At 27.6% G+C, this 15,641-nt stretch overlaps 2 protein-coding genes and 2 long non-coding RNA genes across 11 annotated transcripts in view; 3 read left to right on the top strand and 1 right to left on the bottom strand.

Moving 5' to 3' along the window:
- LOC111036096 (glutathione S-transferase-like) overlaps positions 1-1,404 on the top strand; it is a 2,452-nt gene extending 1,048 nt beyond the window's left edge. For both annotated transcript variants that reach the window (XM_022317998.1, XM_022317997.1), the window contains exons 3-5: positions 415-582; positions 660-802; positions 1,045-1,404. In XM_022317998.1, coding sequence (XP_022173690.1) covers positions 415-582; positions 660-802; positions 1,045-1,218 — 485 coding nt within the window. In that variant the 3' untranslated portion in view covers positions 1,219-1,404. The remainder of the gene's footprint in view (positions 1-414; positions 583-659; positions 803-1,044) is intronic.
- Positions 1-13,947, bottom strand: part of LOC111036099 — a 14,716-nt gene extending 769 nt beyond the window's left edge. Inside the window, exon 1 of the long non-coding RNA XR_002604725.1 lies at positions 12,914-13,947. This is a non-coding gene — a long non-coding RNA (uncharacterized LOC111036099). The remainder of the gene's footprint in view (positions 1-12,913) is intronic.
- On the top strand, positions 7,267-12,019 carry LOC111036097. Of its 4 annotated transcripts, none has more exons than XR_002604720.1 (4): positions 7,267-7,589; positions 7,774-7,882; positions 8,734-9,414; positions 11,346-12,018. It is a non-coding gene; the product is annotated as an uncharacterized LOC111036097 (long non-coding RNA). The 4 variants fall into 4 exon arrangements; XR_002604721.1 differs by having other exon boundaries at positions 7,268-7,589; positions 8,734-8,860; positions 9,236-12,019; XR_002604722.1 differs by having other exon boundaries at positions 7,268-7,589; positions 11,417-12,018.
- Positions 12,425-15,626, top strand: LOC111036093 (glutathione S-transferase-like). Of its 4 annotated transcripts, none has more exons than XR_002604716.1 (6): positions 12,425-12,630; positions 12,737-12,885; positions 13,954-14,121; positions 14,194-14,336; positions 15,009-15,242; positions 15,319-15,626. XR_002604716.1 is itself a non-coding variant. In XM_022317995.1 (5 exons), exons 2-5 carry the CDS (start codon positions 12,753-12,755, stop codon positions 15,180-15,182), a joined length of 618 nt encoding a protein of 205 aa, XP_022173687.1. In that variant the 5' UTR covers positions 12,433-12,630; positions 12,737-12,752; the 3' UTR covers positions 15,183-15,244. The 4 variants fall into 4 exon arrangements, 1 of the variants encoding a protein (XP_022173687.1); XR_002604718.1 differs by having other exon boundaries at positions 12,434-12,630; positions 12,748-12,885; XR_002604717.1 differs by having other exon boundaries at positions 12,434-12,630; positions 12,745-12,885.
- The last annotated feature ends 15 nt before the right edge of the window (positions 15,627-15,641 follow it).

Raw genomic sequence — 15,641 nt, 5'->3', positions numbered from 1 at the left:
TCAAAAATGATAAAAAAAACGTTTTATCTGTGTGAGTCTGAGAGAGGAAACAAATATTGCACTGACATCCTCTCAGTTTGATCGTTGTGTAAGATAGAAAAATCGAGTTCTCCCTGAATAATTAAATATCATATTATTCAATAAGTTTAAATGTTACATAGTGAGATAGAACCTTTTTTCCGAGTCGAAATAAGTATTCAATAACAATTTTTTTGATCAATTTACCATTTTTTTTTAATGTTAATAATCAGTTTTACTGTTGGTTCATTGATATTTTAAATAAAGATTAATGACGTCTGTACTATAACACTGTGTTAATTTTTAATATTTAGTACAGTAGATCCATGTTATGAATATATTGCCTACGATATATATATATATATATTTAATTTGAATTAAATGTATACCTTTTAGAAATGCCCTTTCTTCAAGTACCAATTTTAGAAATCGATGGTAAAATACTGAATCAAACATCAGCCATATGCCGTTATTTATCAAAAAAAGTTGGATTAGCCGGTAGCGACGATTGGGAATCTTTACTGATCGACATCGCTGTCGACAACTTTACTGACTTTCGAAAGGGTAAAATAAAAAATAATAATAATTTTCTTAAGAATTTAATAAAATGTAAACTGTATATTTGTTTTTTATTTTCATAGCTATCGCATTGGCAGCGTTTGATCCAAATGAAGAATCTAAAGCTAAAAAATTTGAAACTTTGATAAACGAAACTATTCCATTTTATATGAACAAATTTGAAAATATTGTGGGTGAAAACGATGGATACTTTGTAAATGGAAAGGTAATATTAATTTAATTATCAGAAAATCTAAAAATTAATTTTTAGATAAATAGTAATGACTGATTAATTTCAGATTGAAATTGTTTTGTATAAAAAACGATAAATATATACATATAGATATTAATTTAAGTTTAATTCTATATTGTTATATAAAATAATGTGTTTTTTTTTAAATTTGTATTTTTTTTACTTTTTTGATTGTATCTTATATTAATTTAATTACTTTATTTTATTTGTTTTAGCTGTCTTGGGCTGATCTATATTTTGTTGCTATAATAGATTTTTTGGGTTATTTGGCAAAAGTGAATCTACTAGAAGGTCGTACAAAATTACAAGAGCTTAAAAAAAATGTATCGGAAATACCTGAAATTAAATCATGGATCATCAAAAGACCTGCATTCTCATATGATGTGTAAGACTGATTTTGAGTTTACTGCTAGTATTGACATGATCCCTTTAAGATTGATTTTAATGAAGTAACTATCAATTATTATGATATTATATGTCATATGCGTCAGGTGATTGGTCACCATACCATTGTAAGTTAATTAAGATCATTTAATAAATGCTTGTTGCAAATATTAGAAAAAATACTGTAACTAAATAATATCCTGTAATCGTATTATGCTATATTTGTAAAAGCAGATTGGCGTTAATTCAAAATAAATAAATATATATATAAACAATGTATGTCAAACTGTAATAATAACGATAATTATAATATTATTATGTCAAATAAGAGGTTATATTTATATTAAACTGTGTTTATTATACATCATACATTATCGTGTATCATTTATGTAAGGTACATTGTACATTTGTACCTACGATTTGTACCTTAATAGGTAATACAATAGATTAAGATCTGATTTTTTTTTAAGTTTAAAATCCTGCCCGATTTAAGTCAGGGCTCAATTTATTTATGTTTAAAATAAAAAATGACACAAACATTTTCCTACCTTCACCCATTTCAATACTTCGTGCTCCATTCTAGTGAATGCTTGCCATTACTTATGGAATTCCCGCATAATCTCCACAACATCAACAATTAAAAAGCTGGAGGGGGAACATGTCTACAGCTCCACTATTGGTGATTAATTGATTTTTTATACTTTCTAAAACCCCAATTTATAAGTACCAATAAAACCAAAAAAATTCCATTGAATTTTAAGTATAATGGATGAGAATATCATGTTACATTATTCAATATGTGATTGAAGTCCTTTCCACTTTGATCAATTTTCTCCAAACATTTGTTATTATTTTGGAAACAATTAAAACTCTAGTTTTCAGGATTGAAAAATTAATATTTAACCAAAATGCTGATGGAGTCCAAGTTTAAGCAACCTACTTCGTGGTAACATGCTGTCACAGGCATAAGTATATTTTGAATTGCAATATTTTGTAACCTTCTAAAGTTGTAACTCACCTAAAAATACCATAATTTATAAAAAAGTAAATACTACTAATAAAAAAGTGGACAAATGTCTACTGGAGTCACTTTCATGAACGTATCAAATTGGAATGCAATATAAACTCATTATAAACCAAATATGATTTTGAGCCAAAGTCTGCCTTTATTGATAAGTATATTTTATGATATTATTGCTATTAAAGTTATTAATTTATCAACTAGACATTATAGTAATACAATACTTACATTAAATTATTGTTTGACAACGAAATTGCATTTGAAAATATCATTCTGAGCATACAATATGATAATTTAACTCTTTAAGTATCAAATACATACGACTAATACTTTTAAATTACAACATAACAAAAAACGTTATTCGTTGTCTAAATATCTAATTTTGACCAAATTTGAAATTAAAATATCTAAAAAAAAAACAAAAAAATGTGAATATAAATTTTTGATTTCAGCACATTAATTACTTATGAAAAACCTTATTTGGATGTACAATATTCAGCTATACAAATTTAAAATGTTAACACTTACAAAATCCACACTAAGCTGCCGCTGAATATTCTGAAATAAAATATTAATAACATAGGCACTTTGAATCGTGATCAATTCCTGTAAGTATGGTGTACTCGTGTAAAAAACTTAGAAAATTATAACAGTAAATATAGTAAAAAATATAGTTGGTCTAGGCTGATATTTATTTTGTAGCTATTCTAGATTATTTAAACTTTTTGGAAAAATTGGTGCTACTTAAAGATATCCAAAATTACAAGGACATAAACAAAACGTATTTTAAATAACTCAAATTAAATCATGGGTATCACAAATACCTTGATTTCTTATGTGACCTGTCAAATAATAACTGATTATGATATTATTGGTAGTTCTTATATAGCCCCTGTTAATAAATTATTATCCTAAGTTTCCCAAGTTTCTTATATATCTCTATATAGTCTATATAGTCTTATATAGTCTCTTCCTATATTGAGGGCGCATTGATGATTTCGTTATTTATTTCATCCTTACCAGGATAATTTAAGAACCGTACTTGTATTTTAGACAGCACTAAGGCTATTATAATAAGATTTATGTTTGTAAATTTGTTTATAATCGTATATATAAATATCATGAATATGTATATTGTTTGATACTCTTTTTTTTTCATAACCATCGGGTGATTGGTTCCTTTAAAGGTAAGTTAAAAATAAAACTCAGAATTTTAATGAACGTCTGTAGTAGACCGAATAATTTACTTTGTCAAACAAGTATAATAACGATATTATATTAAATAACAAGTAGACATTTCATTTAACTAAACTGCAGGTTATATAATATAGGCACAATAAAAATCGTGTCTTGTTTATTTTTAATACTTGTATTACTGCTACTTTCTGATGTTTTCATACTTCAAATCCGGTCAATTTTATGCCCAAACTTTACTGTATCTTGTGTCTATATGTATATTTTAAAGTAAAATAAAATAATATAAAGTTTAAAATTACGAAGAATCGTTAAGGTAAAATATTGTATCAAGGTTACAATATTTCTTACAGTTTTCAAACGAATTAAAGTAGTTATAAATAAACTTCTATTGTACTACTAGTAACTTGTCTGATTTTTTTATTTCAACGTTTTTGTTAGATATATTGATTAATATTATAATAATACATCACTTTAACGCGATTCGCAGTTGCCACACTACCCAACGCCGCCGGAGTGGCATATAACGTATATTAGTCTATGGGCGTAACGTAGGTATATGTAATACAAATGCATATAATATGGAGGAGAACACCATATTGCCATTGTTATTAATATTAAAATTAGTTTGATTAAATCATATTATTATAGTGAAGTATTAGGTAACAAAGATTATGAAAAGTAGGTGACCTCTCAATTGTGTACCTCGTCAATCGTCATTGAGGAAGTCACCATTGTAATGTGTGTGTTACATTTGAATTCAATAATGATGCAAATTTAGTTCGTAGTTTCGTATACATATACACGTTATTTCCGATCATATTTTGTCCACAAATAATGGCTATGTATATTATGTGCATTTGTAAATCAGTCAGTTTTTGCTATTTACAAAAATATTCTTAGTAAAATAAAAAATAATTTAAATTTTGCTATAATTTTCACGAAAAATCGTCACCGCTTCCAAAACTGTCTAGGAAACCTTCTGTTCAATATTATCACAACGTTATTATACTACGGTTGATCGCATTTTAATTTAATTTCGAAAATTGTTATTACATAAAATATATTGGAATAGTTTCGAGCAATGGGCACGTAACGTGCAGCAGTTGAACATAGAGCTTGTGCCTAATAAATAAGTTAATCCACGTTCAAATATGACGTGCGCGAGTTAAAATTATACAGGAAGGCACTTACTCCTCTCGCAAATCATTCACATCTAAACGACACATACTCACTCCACCTGGAGCTGTGGTGCGCGATACATTGTCATTTCATAGTAATTCATAAATTCATAATAAATAATAACATTATGTTATAATATGTACCTATGCCGTGTAGTTGTAGTCTCTCACGACAATGGTGCGCATCATCGCGATGTACATAAAATGTATTTAGTTTTTATAACTCTATCGATTTATTTACAACGTGCATTCATAACACGCTTATCATGAAGAACCAAATTGCAAAGAATCTTCACTTATGAAACATTACCACACCCATCTCACTGTTTGGTCTAATTATGTTGGCGCCATTTTTTTATTTAAAATTTCGCACATAATCGACTGGCGGTCTAAGATTTATGAGATAAAATATTAAACAATCAATAAGAACAATGTGATAATTGAAAAAATTGCAACACAGAAAGGTCAATCTAAAATCTTAAATCAAGACCACCTAGCTATCTACATGCTAATTGCTTTGTTTAAAAGGTCTGCTGACAATTGAAATCAGGTGAACTCTTATAAAAATATTTGTTTCATTATAATAATTTTAGTTTCATACATTAATGTATGTATAATTTATTTAAAATTGTAAGTTAGTTGACTCAAACATTTATGTTGATTAAGGTTTTTAAATACTTTGATGATATTGGCAATGTTATGTTATAACTTATAGTTTCTCATAAGTGTTCGAGATGCTCTTTTCAAATAGCTTGTGTTGTGGTTTGAAATATCATATCGTATAATAAGTATTAAGTAGTTATTATAAATATTTTTCTAATATTACCTATCTATTCTAAACTGACACAACACATATCTCAAATAATATTTTTGTTGATTTGTTGTTTTATTGTTGTTTTGCAATTAAAAAAAAAAAAAAATACTTAATTAATGTAAAAATGTTAAGGTTGTGATGTGGTGTTGATATTTAAGCGACGAAGTAATATAAGCAATGATAAATACCTACTCAATCATGTATTATTAGTATTAATACTGTAATTTGTATAATTATGATAATGTGAAAGCTAAGTTTGTCAAATATCTTATTCTCAAGTCAAATTTGGGTGAAAGGGGGTTGAGACCCCCTAAATCCACCACTATCACTCGCCCTCGGATGGTAAAAATAGCTATAGTTAATTGTTATAAATTGTTTAAGTTTTGTAACATAGCTGAATGATCCAAGATGGAGATTGAAGAGGTTTTCAAGAGTTGTTAGAGTCGTTATAGGTAATTATAATTGTTGTATACAGTTGACGCGGATAAACGATAAAGGCTGCGCTATCTACTGTAGTCGTTTTAAGTTCTATTCGTACTGGTTTCGTGTGACTATATATATAATAGCAATCATTTTTGTCACTAGATAGCACTCTGTATACGTTTTTTGTTCAATTTTCCAGATAGGTGTTACCAGTATTAATTAAACAAAAAATAAACAAATTATTGTGTCATAGACTGATTGGAATAGTCTGATCATTGATTAAACTAAACTTATTTTGCCATATTGTGATTGAATCCAATAGTTCAAATTGACTATTAATATGAATAACACTCCCTCCCTTTATCAAGTTCAAAATGTATTTTAATTAAACGTATGTAACAACTAGTAAAATTTGTTTTTGAACCGTTTTAAGTTAAACTGACTACATACAGACTAAAGTGCTTGATGTTATGTCATCAAATAAAACTAATACCTACAAAATAATTAGTTATTCATACTATAATATTTACATTTTATAAAATACATCAATGCAACTGAATTAGTCTTACTAAACACAATTTTAATCATGTAATATAATTTTTTTGAAATCCCCAAAAAAATGTTGTTGTTAATTACTGAATAACCTTAAATCAAAATAAATATCCAAAATGATTTAGTGAATTAATATAAATGTATAATATAATCAGAAATAGTCTTTTTTTTTGTTTTACAAACTTACAATGTAAATTTGACATATTTAATATATAGGTAATGTATATTTAACGAATAACTTGTGTTACTTACCTAATTGCTTTTAATTAAATAAAAACTGTTTAAAAGTACTTAAGTACCAAATGTAGTTGTTTTATTAGTGAACTATACAACTATATTTGCATGTATTTTATGATTTTGCAAAAAAAAATGTATTATATAATACATTAGTACAAGTATAATAGATTGTTTTCGAAGTTTCTTAATTGTTCACGGTGTAGACAGTATTGTGACAATTGTTTGAAAATATTAATATTTTGATAATACTTATATCAGCGTTTCCCAAACCATGGGTCTCGAAATTTTTTTGTTGGGTTGTGACTTGTGACTCACGGTTACGATTACGGTTATTTTAGTCGTAAATTGATACCTCTACATTGTATAATAATAATGTGAAGTCCAATTAGTATTGTAGAATGTATGAGTATGACATCGATTTTACACGGATATCGATATATTTTTAGTAATCTTTATATTATTTTATTACGATTATCGAATATTTGTTATCTTATCGTTGAGAATGATAAAATTGATTACAATAAAAATACTATTTGATTTTTTTTTTTAGCAGAGGGTCACGTATCCAATACAGGTTACACTTATGAGTAGCTATTGCAAACAGTTTGGGAAACACTGACTTATAGCATATCGAATGCAGTCATAGACCATTCGATAACGATGATCTCATGGACGAAAACTGTATTTATAATAACACTACTTTGAATTATTGTAATAATTATCATTATGTGGGAAAGAAACTGTTCCGATTTCGCTCTACCACCTCTGCAGCTATCGCGGTCATTATGATACTTCTCTAATCTGTTGGTACAATTAATAAATAAGCTAAGTCCATAAGACCATAAATTAACATTAGAACAAAATTATTGTAGATAATATTTACAGTCCAGCGACACAATAGTGATTATTGTCTTCTTCGATATCTCGTTGAACATATTCAAAGGTTTTTTCGTTGTAAGTATTTTGCGATGTACCTATTGTAGGTATTCCGTTTATTTTTCGTGGATTACTAATAAACACCACATGTTGCTTTAAGATATTCAGTTAAAAAAACATCACAATAATTAAACTTAACAAAATAAGTAAAAATAATTTAAATTAATAGAAAATTTTTTTGCGGAAAAATTGCTGTGTACAGACTTGTGGAACTTTAATATTCCTGCTCTGGCAGAACCTATCAGGTAATATTGACTTATTTGGAAATCAATTTTGAAGATAATCAGATCGAAATTGAACGACGGCCATCAGTAAGTAGTCAAAGAATTTTAAAAGGAACTGGAACCTTTTTAATTTACTGTTACTGATCCCAGTACCGATTCCCCGAAAATAAAATAACTGTTCCCGTTCGGTTCCGGTATTTAATAGAAAAAAATGTAAAATATCGGTTTCAGAAATGTTTGGTACCAGTTCCTGATATCAGTTAAATATGTATAATTTTTTAGTTTCCACTCATTACTTACCGTTTACCATCCATTTACATAGAATAATATTAAAGTAGAAAATGAATAATAAATTATTTATATTTGTAAATAAATAATAATTATACTAAAAATAATGCTAAAAATGGAAAAATAAGTAATGATATTAGAAATGTCTTAGTTCTGAGAGAATTTTCAATTAGATTTTAGTGAAATTGCACTAAATTTGTTCCTTTATTGATAAAATATGACCAAAATTATAGTACACCTTGTTATTACTTAATAGTTATTAGTTATGAAAAGTTCTTTCATGGGTAGTTCAGCATAATAAAATTAGGTATTTCAATGGTAACATTTTACTTTTTTTATGTAAAAAAATTAGTCCATTACCGATAACTATCCTCTTAATAACAAATATTCATTATACATTATTTGTAATGTTCAGTATACGTACATCATTCAAAACATAATGTTAAAATATATTATCATTTATCGTATATAGATAAATTATAGTAGATAGTAAATAGTATATTTTTTTAATTATTACGAAGTGATAGGTATTTCAAAAAAATAAAATATGTATATATAAACATAAATTACACATTCATTTTGCATTTGAAAACCCTGTACCTTATATTATATGTTCAACGAGTCTAGTTTAAATTATAGACCATTTATAGAAATCCAAGGTAAAATATTGAATCAAACATCAGTTATTCATCGGAAAAAGCTGGATTAGAAGGCACGACGATTGGGAATCCTTACTGATAGATATCACAGTTGATAACGTCAATGATTTAAAACTAGGTAAATTATAAAAATCATAGTTTTGATTTCTAATAATATAATAATGTGTAAATTGTGTATTATTGGAAATATCTCATATTAAACCATGGATGGCCAAGAGATCTGCATTCTTCATGAAGTTATGATGATTCGAATGATAACTAATTTTAGAACTACAAGTGATAACTCATTTAATATATACATACATCATATTATATGAGAGAGGAAAATGAATAATTTTGCTATTTTTTCTTCCTTACTTGGGTTAATCAAAATGCACATTACCACAAGAGACCGTATCTACTAGGACTTTTATAATACAATTTATGTTTCTAAATTTGTTCATAATAATATATAAATATCACAATTATGTATTTTATTGTGTTGTTCTCATAGACTTTGGAAGATCGGTCACTATAATAACGGTATAATAGTTAATGGAGATAAGAAATCTCGGTTTCTGAGACTGACTTTGCGTGGCGTAACTTATATGCAATATATAGATGAAAATACTTTTTGATAAAAGACCCTCGGCAACATGGGCCATTGGGTTGATGGATGCATATACTGTGGAGGTAAACGTCATGTCATTCGTATTAATGCTGTTAGAAATACAGAGCAAGGAATATCTAGGCTAGTTCCACAAAATAACTTGGAAAGGTATACCAACTTATACCTATTATAGGAATGCGATTTTTGTGTGTAAACATCGGCTGGTGACGGGGGTCACCAACCAAAGTTAGTTTGACTCGAACCCTATTAACTATTACGATTTACTCAGAGGTGACATCTAGACTTTTACAGTTTCACATTACTTTCGTATACATATACAGCATATAACATTCATTTTTAAAGTTAAAATACACAATTGTAAAAATATTGTTCGTTATAAATAAAATATTCAAAATAAAAATTTATATCAGTATATCAGGCAATTTGTGAATTTAAATTCCGAAATTTTTGAAATAATGTTACGATAAAAATGCATATAAAATATAAATGATTAACACTAGTGATCACTGAAGCACAGAAGTTGTGTAGGACAACCAAGGTTTTTTCTATGACTGATTTTAATCATATAATTTTTTTTGCATATTATTTTGATAGTTATTTGTTACTTCATCTATTTTTATTATTTTACACATTTTTATTTTAAAGCTGATATCATATTTTGATGGACAGTTCAACAGTGACATTTTAACTTAAACTAATTAATAATACATATTATAAAACATATAAAATAATAGAAACATAAAATATACGTTTTCCGACCGAGCGTCCTAGCTCAGAATATTTTTCGATCTAGGACAAATGGACGCGGCCTTTTGGACGCAGCCGTTTGGACGCGAGGTCATTTAGACGCGGCCGTTTGGACGCGGGTACATTTGGACGCGAAAAAAACATAAATTATAACAATATTTATTTTCCGGGTATAGGGAAACTATACCATAATCATAATTGATGTTATGGAATTCTTTATACCTATATCATATACTTATATATTATATCTATATAACATTATACTTTTATCACGATATTAGGGATTATTCGACGTTATCGAAAAACGTTATCGAGAAATTACGATTAAAATCCACTCGTAACCAACGAAAACTTTAGTTGACCGAAAGCAGTGGTTAGATCTACGTTACTTTTATAATATAACAGCGATTTATTTAAACACAATATATATAATATTTGAAGTAGTTATGGCATTAATGAAGTCAAATCGTAATGAATGCATTTTTACTGAAAATGGTTTTATATATTTATTTGACAAACTAAAAAAAATATATTGATGTTGATAAAAGGATTTTAAAAATTGTTCAAAATTATGAACAGAGTGGAATTTTGTCATTTTTGAGAGGGATAGCCCAAAATATTTCTGTACAGTAACTTAGTAATTATTACATTTTTAATTGTATTGTAATTTGTATTTTTTAATAACTGTTTTAGATTTTTAATTGTATTATATGTATACCCTAATATAAAATTACGAATAAAATAAATATATTATAATTTATGTTTTTTTCGCGTCCAAATGTACCCGCGCCCAAACGGCCGCGTCTAAATGACCTCGCGTCCAAATGGCTGCGTCCAAACGGCCGCGTCCATTTGTCCCTGTTCGAATATTTTTTGATATGCAATGATTTATCATTTCATTTAAGTTTAATACTTAAATTAATACTTAATATTACAGTGGCTTTATACTTGATTATGACTGACGAGGGAAATTCACAACTTTTTTACAGCAGAGTGGTTATAGGTGCCTATATTTTTTCACCAATCAATATTTCACTTTAATATTATAATGTTCTTTTGGTTGTATTCTTCAAATAATATCTCATATTTTCTTAACATGATAGAATATATTACAAAAAAATATAAAAAAATTTATTTCTCTTAACGAAATTCACTAAGTGTATTTTCTTGTTTACAATTATTTTAAACGTAACATTTAACAGTGCTTATTTAGTTCAAATAATTATTATAAATGAATGATAAATAGGTTCTGTCGAATTTGATTTCATTTCGGTGGGTAAATATATGAATGCTCCACCAACTGCACTATTATTGCAGACATGAAATCTTGTATAATTGTAATCAGTGCATTGGAAACATTACATTATTACAATATTCAAACAATGATGAGATTTAAATTGGAGACAAAGCACAACGGATCAGCCATAGAGCTAAGCAAGGAACATGGATCCGTGGAAACTGAAAATTGTTCAGGGTTCTGCGGTGCAGGACTCCACGAGCCCGACAAAGGACACTGATGTGGTTGAGTCGTTGAGCCAGGACAATAATCACGAAAAGTGTCAAGTTCTCTATAACTATAAACCTACAAATGTCCACCGATTCTCTCCCCTTTGCGCCCAGTGATGATCCTGTTGGTCAAATCTTGCCTCTAGTCACCGCCAATTCCTCAGCACTAATAATTATAGCTGTCTTCGCTCGCTCAATATTTTTGATCATCATTTCCTTCATCCAATAGTCGTCTTCAGCACTTGCGCATCATCGACATACACTAGACGCTCTCCGACAACAGTCTTGTCACTCCCTCGTCCGTCGAGGTTGTAACAATAGACTTTTTAGTTTTTATCGATTAATATATCATTAACAGACAAAATGTGTTAAATATTTACTGTTAATACGATAAAAATCGATTATTGGTAATAAATTAAGATTATATTTTATTATTTTATTAGTTAGCTATCGCCTTGCATTGCATTTTATGATATATTGTCAAGTAGGTAACTATGATAATAATTGTTTTTTGTTGTGTTACTAAATTAATTATTTATGATCGTATATAACCTGTAGTACACAATTTTTTGATAACACTGATATGAAATGTCGTCATCGACAACTCGAAATAATGATGATCTCATGGACGAAAAGTGTAATTATTAAGTAGTTGTAGTAATTATTGTAATGATAACCATGTGGGAAATGAAATGTTCCGATTTCGCTCTCCTAACAATCGTCTATGCCACCACTACCGCAGGTCAAACGTGAACAGCCTTGGAAGTTTGGTACTTGTCTAACCGGTTTGTCTAAATAAACAAATGACAGACGATACATACAACAGCCAAAATACTCGACTAGTGGATTTTATGATTAGGAGCAGGCAGTAGAGTATGTGTTTTCGCTCATCAAGTAGCAGTATATAAATGAGTGGTTGAACATTGTTACAGAATTATTGTAATAATTACAGTCCAACCACACAGTAGTGATCACAGTTTTTTCTTCGATAAGTTCGTCAACTTAATATTCAAACTTTTTTTCTTGTAAGTATTTTTCAATTAATTGTACTCTGACTAATTTGCGTAAATTACGTACAAATATCACTGAGTATAGTCAAAAACTAAGACTAATTTTGAAATTAATAAATAGAATTTCAGCAGAAGAAATGGCAGCATACAAACTCACTTACTTCAATTTTCCTGCCCTGGCAGAGCCTATCAGGTTTCTCTTGTCTTATTTGAAAATCGAATTTGAAGATGTTCGGTTTGAACGTGAAGAATGGCCATCAATCAAGCCCAGTAAGTATAATTTAACAATTGTATATACCTAAGTACATACATTTTTTTGATTCATTTCATTATAATGAGACTAAGGCCAATTGTTGAATTGCGATTAACAGTGCAGAAAAAAATCCATTATAAGTATTTAAATTAATACATAAATTAATTAAAAAACGTATTAAAAGTTCAATATCATTTAAAAATAGATTGGTACCAAGGTATTGATTTTATCTTTATTATAAATTCAATATTGTTCATTGTTAATATGATCAAACAATTCTATAGTTTTCTATAAAGAAAAAATTAACCACAAAAAGAGAGCAAAAGCAATATCTACGTTAAGAGGATGTCAACGCCTTGTTTGTTTTCTCTCTCTGTAACTCGCTTTTCATAGACTATATACATTTACGTAGAATAATTTTTTTATGCTTTTGAATAATATTAGAGTAAAATCATCTATCACAACATCGATAGAAAATAATATTTTTGAGGGAATGACGTAACGATTTGTCTGAATATTGTATCTCAACAATTTCAACGTCATTTAAATTTACAACTTTTTTTGTTTTATTTTGAAATTCAATAATAATTAGTTACGCCCTCAAAAAATTATTATTTTTATAATAGGTGTTTTACTAAAAGGTTACTGTAAGGTTACTCAAAAATGATAAAAAAATGATTTTATTCAAAAACGTTTTATCTATGTGAGTCTGAGAGAGGAAACAAATATTGCACTGACATCCTCTCAGTTTGATCGTTGTGTAAGATAGAAAAATCGAGTTCTCCCTGAATAATTAAATATCATATTATTCAATAAGTATAAATGTTACATAGTGAGATAGAACCTATTTCCGAATCGAAATAAGTATTCAAAACTATTTTTTTGATCAAATGCAATTTACCATTTTTTTAATGTTCATAAACATTTTTACTGTTTGTTCATTAATATTTTAGATAAATATTAATGATGTCTGTGGTAGACCACTAAGTAACTGTTAATATTTAGTACCTACGATAGACCCAATGTATATTTAACTAAGAAATATGTATATATTGAATAATTTGAATTAAATTTATTCCTTTTAGAAATGCCATATCGTCAAGTACCAACTTTAGAAATCGATGGTAAAATATTGAACCAAACATCAGCCATATGCCGTTATTTATCGAAAAAAGCTGGATTAGCCGGTAGCGATGATTGGGAATCTTTACTTATCGATATTGCTGTCGACAACTTTGCAGACTTCCGACTATGTAAAATATAAAAATAATTGTCTTAAGAATATAATAACATGTAAATTGTATATTTGTTTGTTATTTTCATAGCTATCGCATCGGCAGCGTTTGATCCAAATGAAGAATCTAAAGCTAAAAAATTTGAAACTTTGATAAACGAAACTGTTCCATTTTATATGAACAAATTTGAAAATATTGTTGGTGAAAACAATGGATACTTTGTAAACGGAAAGGTAATGATAATTTAACTATGAGAAAACTTAAAACTTTATCTTAAGTTAAATATGTAGTAATAATTTATTGATTGAAGATTAAAATTAAATTTGAAGAGTATATTTTTAAGACTCATTACAAGATCTATTACATAACATATCGGCTACCGAGGGCTCTAAATAAATAAATAACTAGTCTTTCTAATAAATAGTAAAAATTATTGAATTCAATTTAATTTTTATCAGCTAATGTCAACACAATAAATACTAATTGCTTATATAAATATTATAATCTGTAAGCTTTAACCAATAGCAACCATTTATAAACAAAAATGTTCACCGTAAATCTCAAAATCCTTTGTTGTATTTTCAATAAAAAAAAATTAAGAGCTTCTTATCGAGAAAACAATTTATTTACCATCCTATCTCTCAAGTTAGAGAAGCAATAAATGTATACAAAAAAAATCATTAAAATCGGTTAAGCGGTTTCAGAGATTAGCGTAATGGAATATCGTGACACGAAAGTTATGTATAATATAATAAATGATCTATACTAGTAGATAGGTATGGATATTAATTTAATTATAATTTTATTTTGTTGTTTAAAATAATGTTTTATTTTTTTAATTTTTAATTTTTCATCATTATTATTGTCTCCGATATTAATTTAATAATTTAATTTTTTTATTATAGTTGTCTTGGGCTGATTTATATTTTGTCGCAGTAGTCGATTTTTTCGGCTATTTGGCAAAAGTGAACCTATTAGAGGGTCGTCCAAAATTACAAGAGCTTAAAAAAAATGTATCGGAAATACCTGAAATTAAATCATGGATCGCCAAAAGACCTGTATTCAAATATGAAGCCTAAAACTAATTTTTTGTTTACTGCAAGTTTCAACAAGACCTCTTTAAGATTGATTTTACCCAAGTAACTATTAATTATTATGATATTATAAATATCCAGAGTATATTAATGATTTTTTTATTTTATTTTCCTTACCTAGGTTATGAAAGATGCAAACTGGTACCTACTAAAAACTATAATATTATAATAAGCCTTTTTTAATACAATTTATGTTTTTAAAATAGTTTATCATTAATATGTATTTTATTTTATTGTTCTCGTATGATTCAGGTGATTGATCACTATAATAGACATATAAAAATTAATTCAGCTCATTTAATACATAATTGTTGTAGGTATTGACTGTAATAGTGTAAGTCAAACCGGAATAATAACGATTGTTATATTATTGTGTCAAATAAGAATATTTATATTAAACTGTGTTTATCATACATTATACAATAGTAATCGTGTATCATTTAT

This window comes from Myzus persicae, unplaced genomic scaffold (genome assembly GCF_001856785.1).
Source record: "Myzus persicae strain clone G006 unplaced genomic scaffold, MPER_G0061.0, whole genome shotgun sequence".
In the NCBI taxonomy this organism is placed as follows: domain Eukaryota; kingdom Metazoa; phylum Arthropoda; class Insecta; order Hemiptera; family Aphididae; genus Myzus; species Myzus persicae.
Note: the sequence above shows the minus strand (reverse complement) of the source record. Positions and strands in the feature narration are given on the sequence as shown.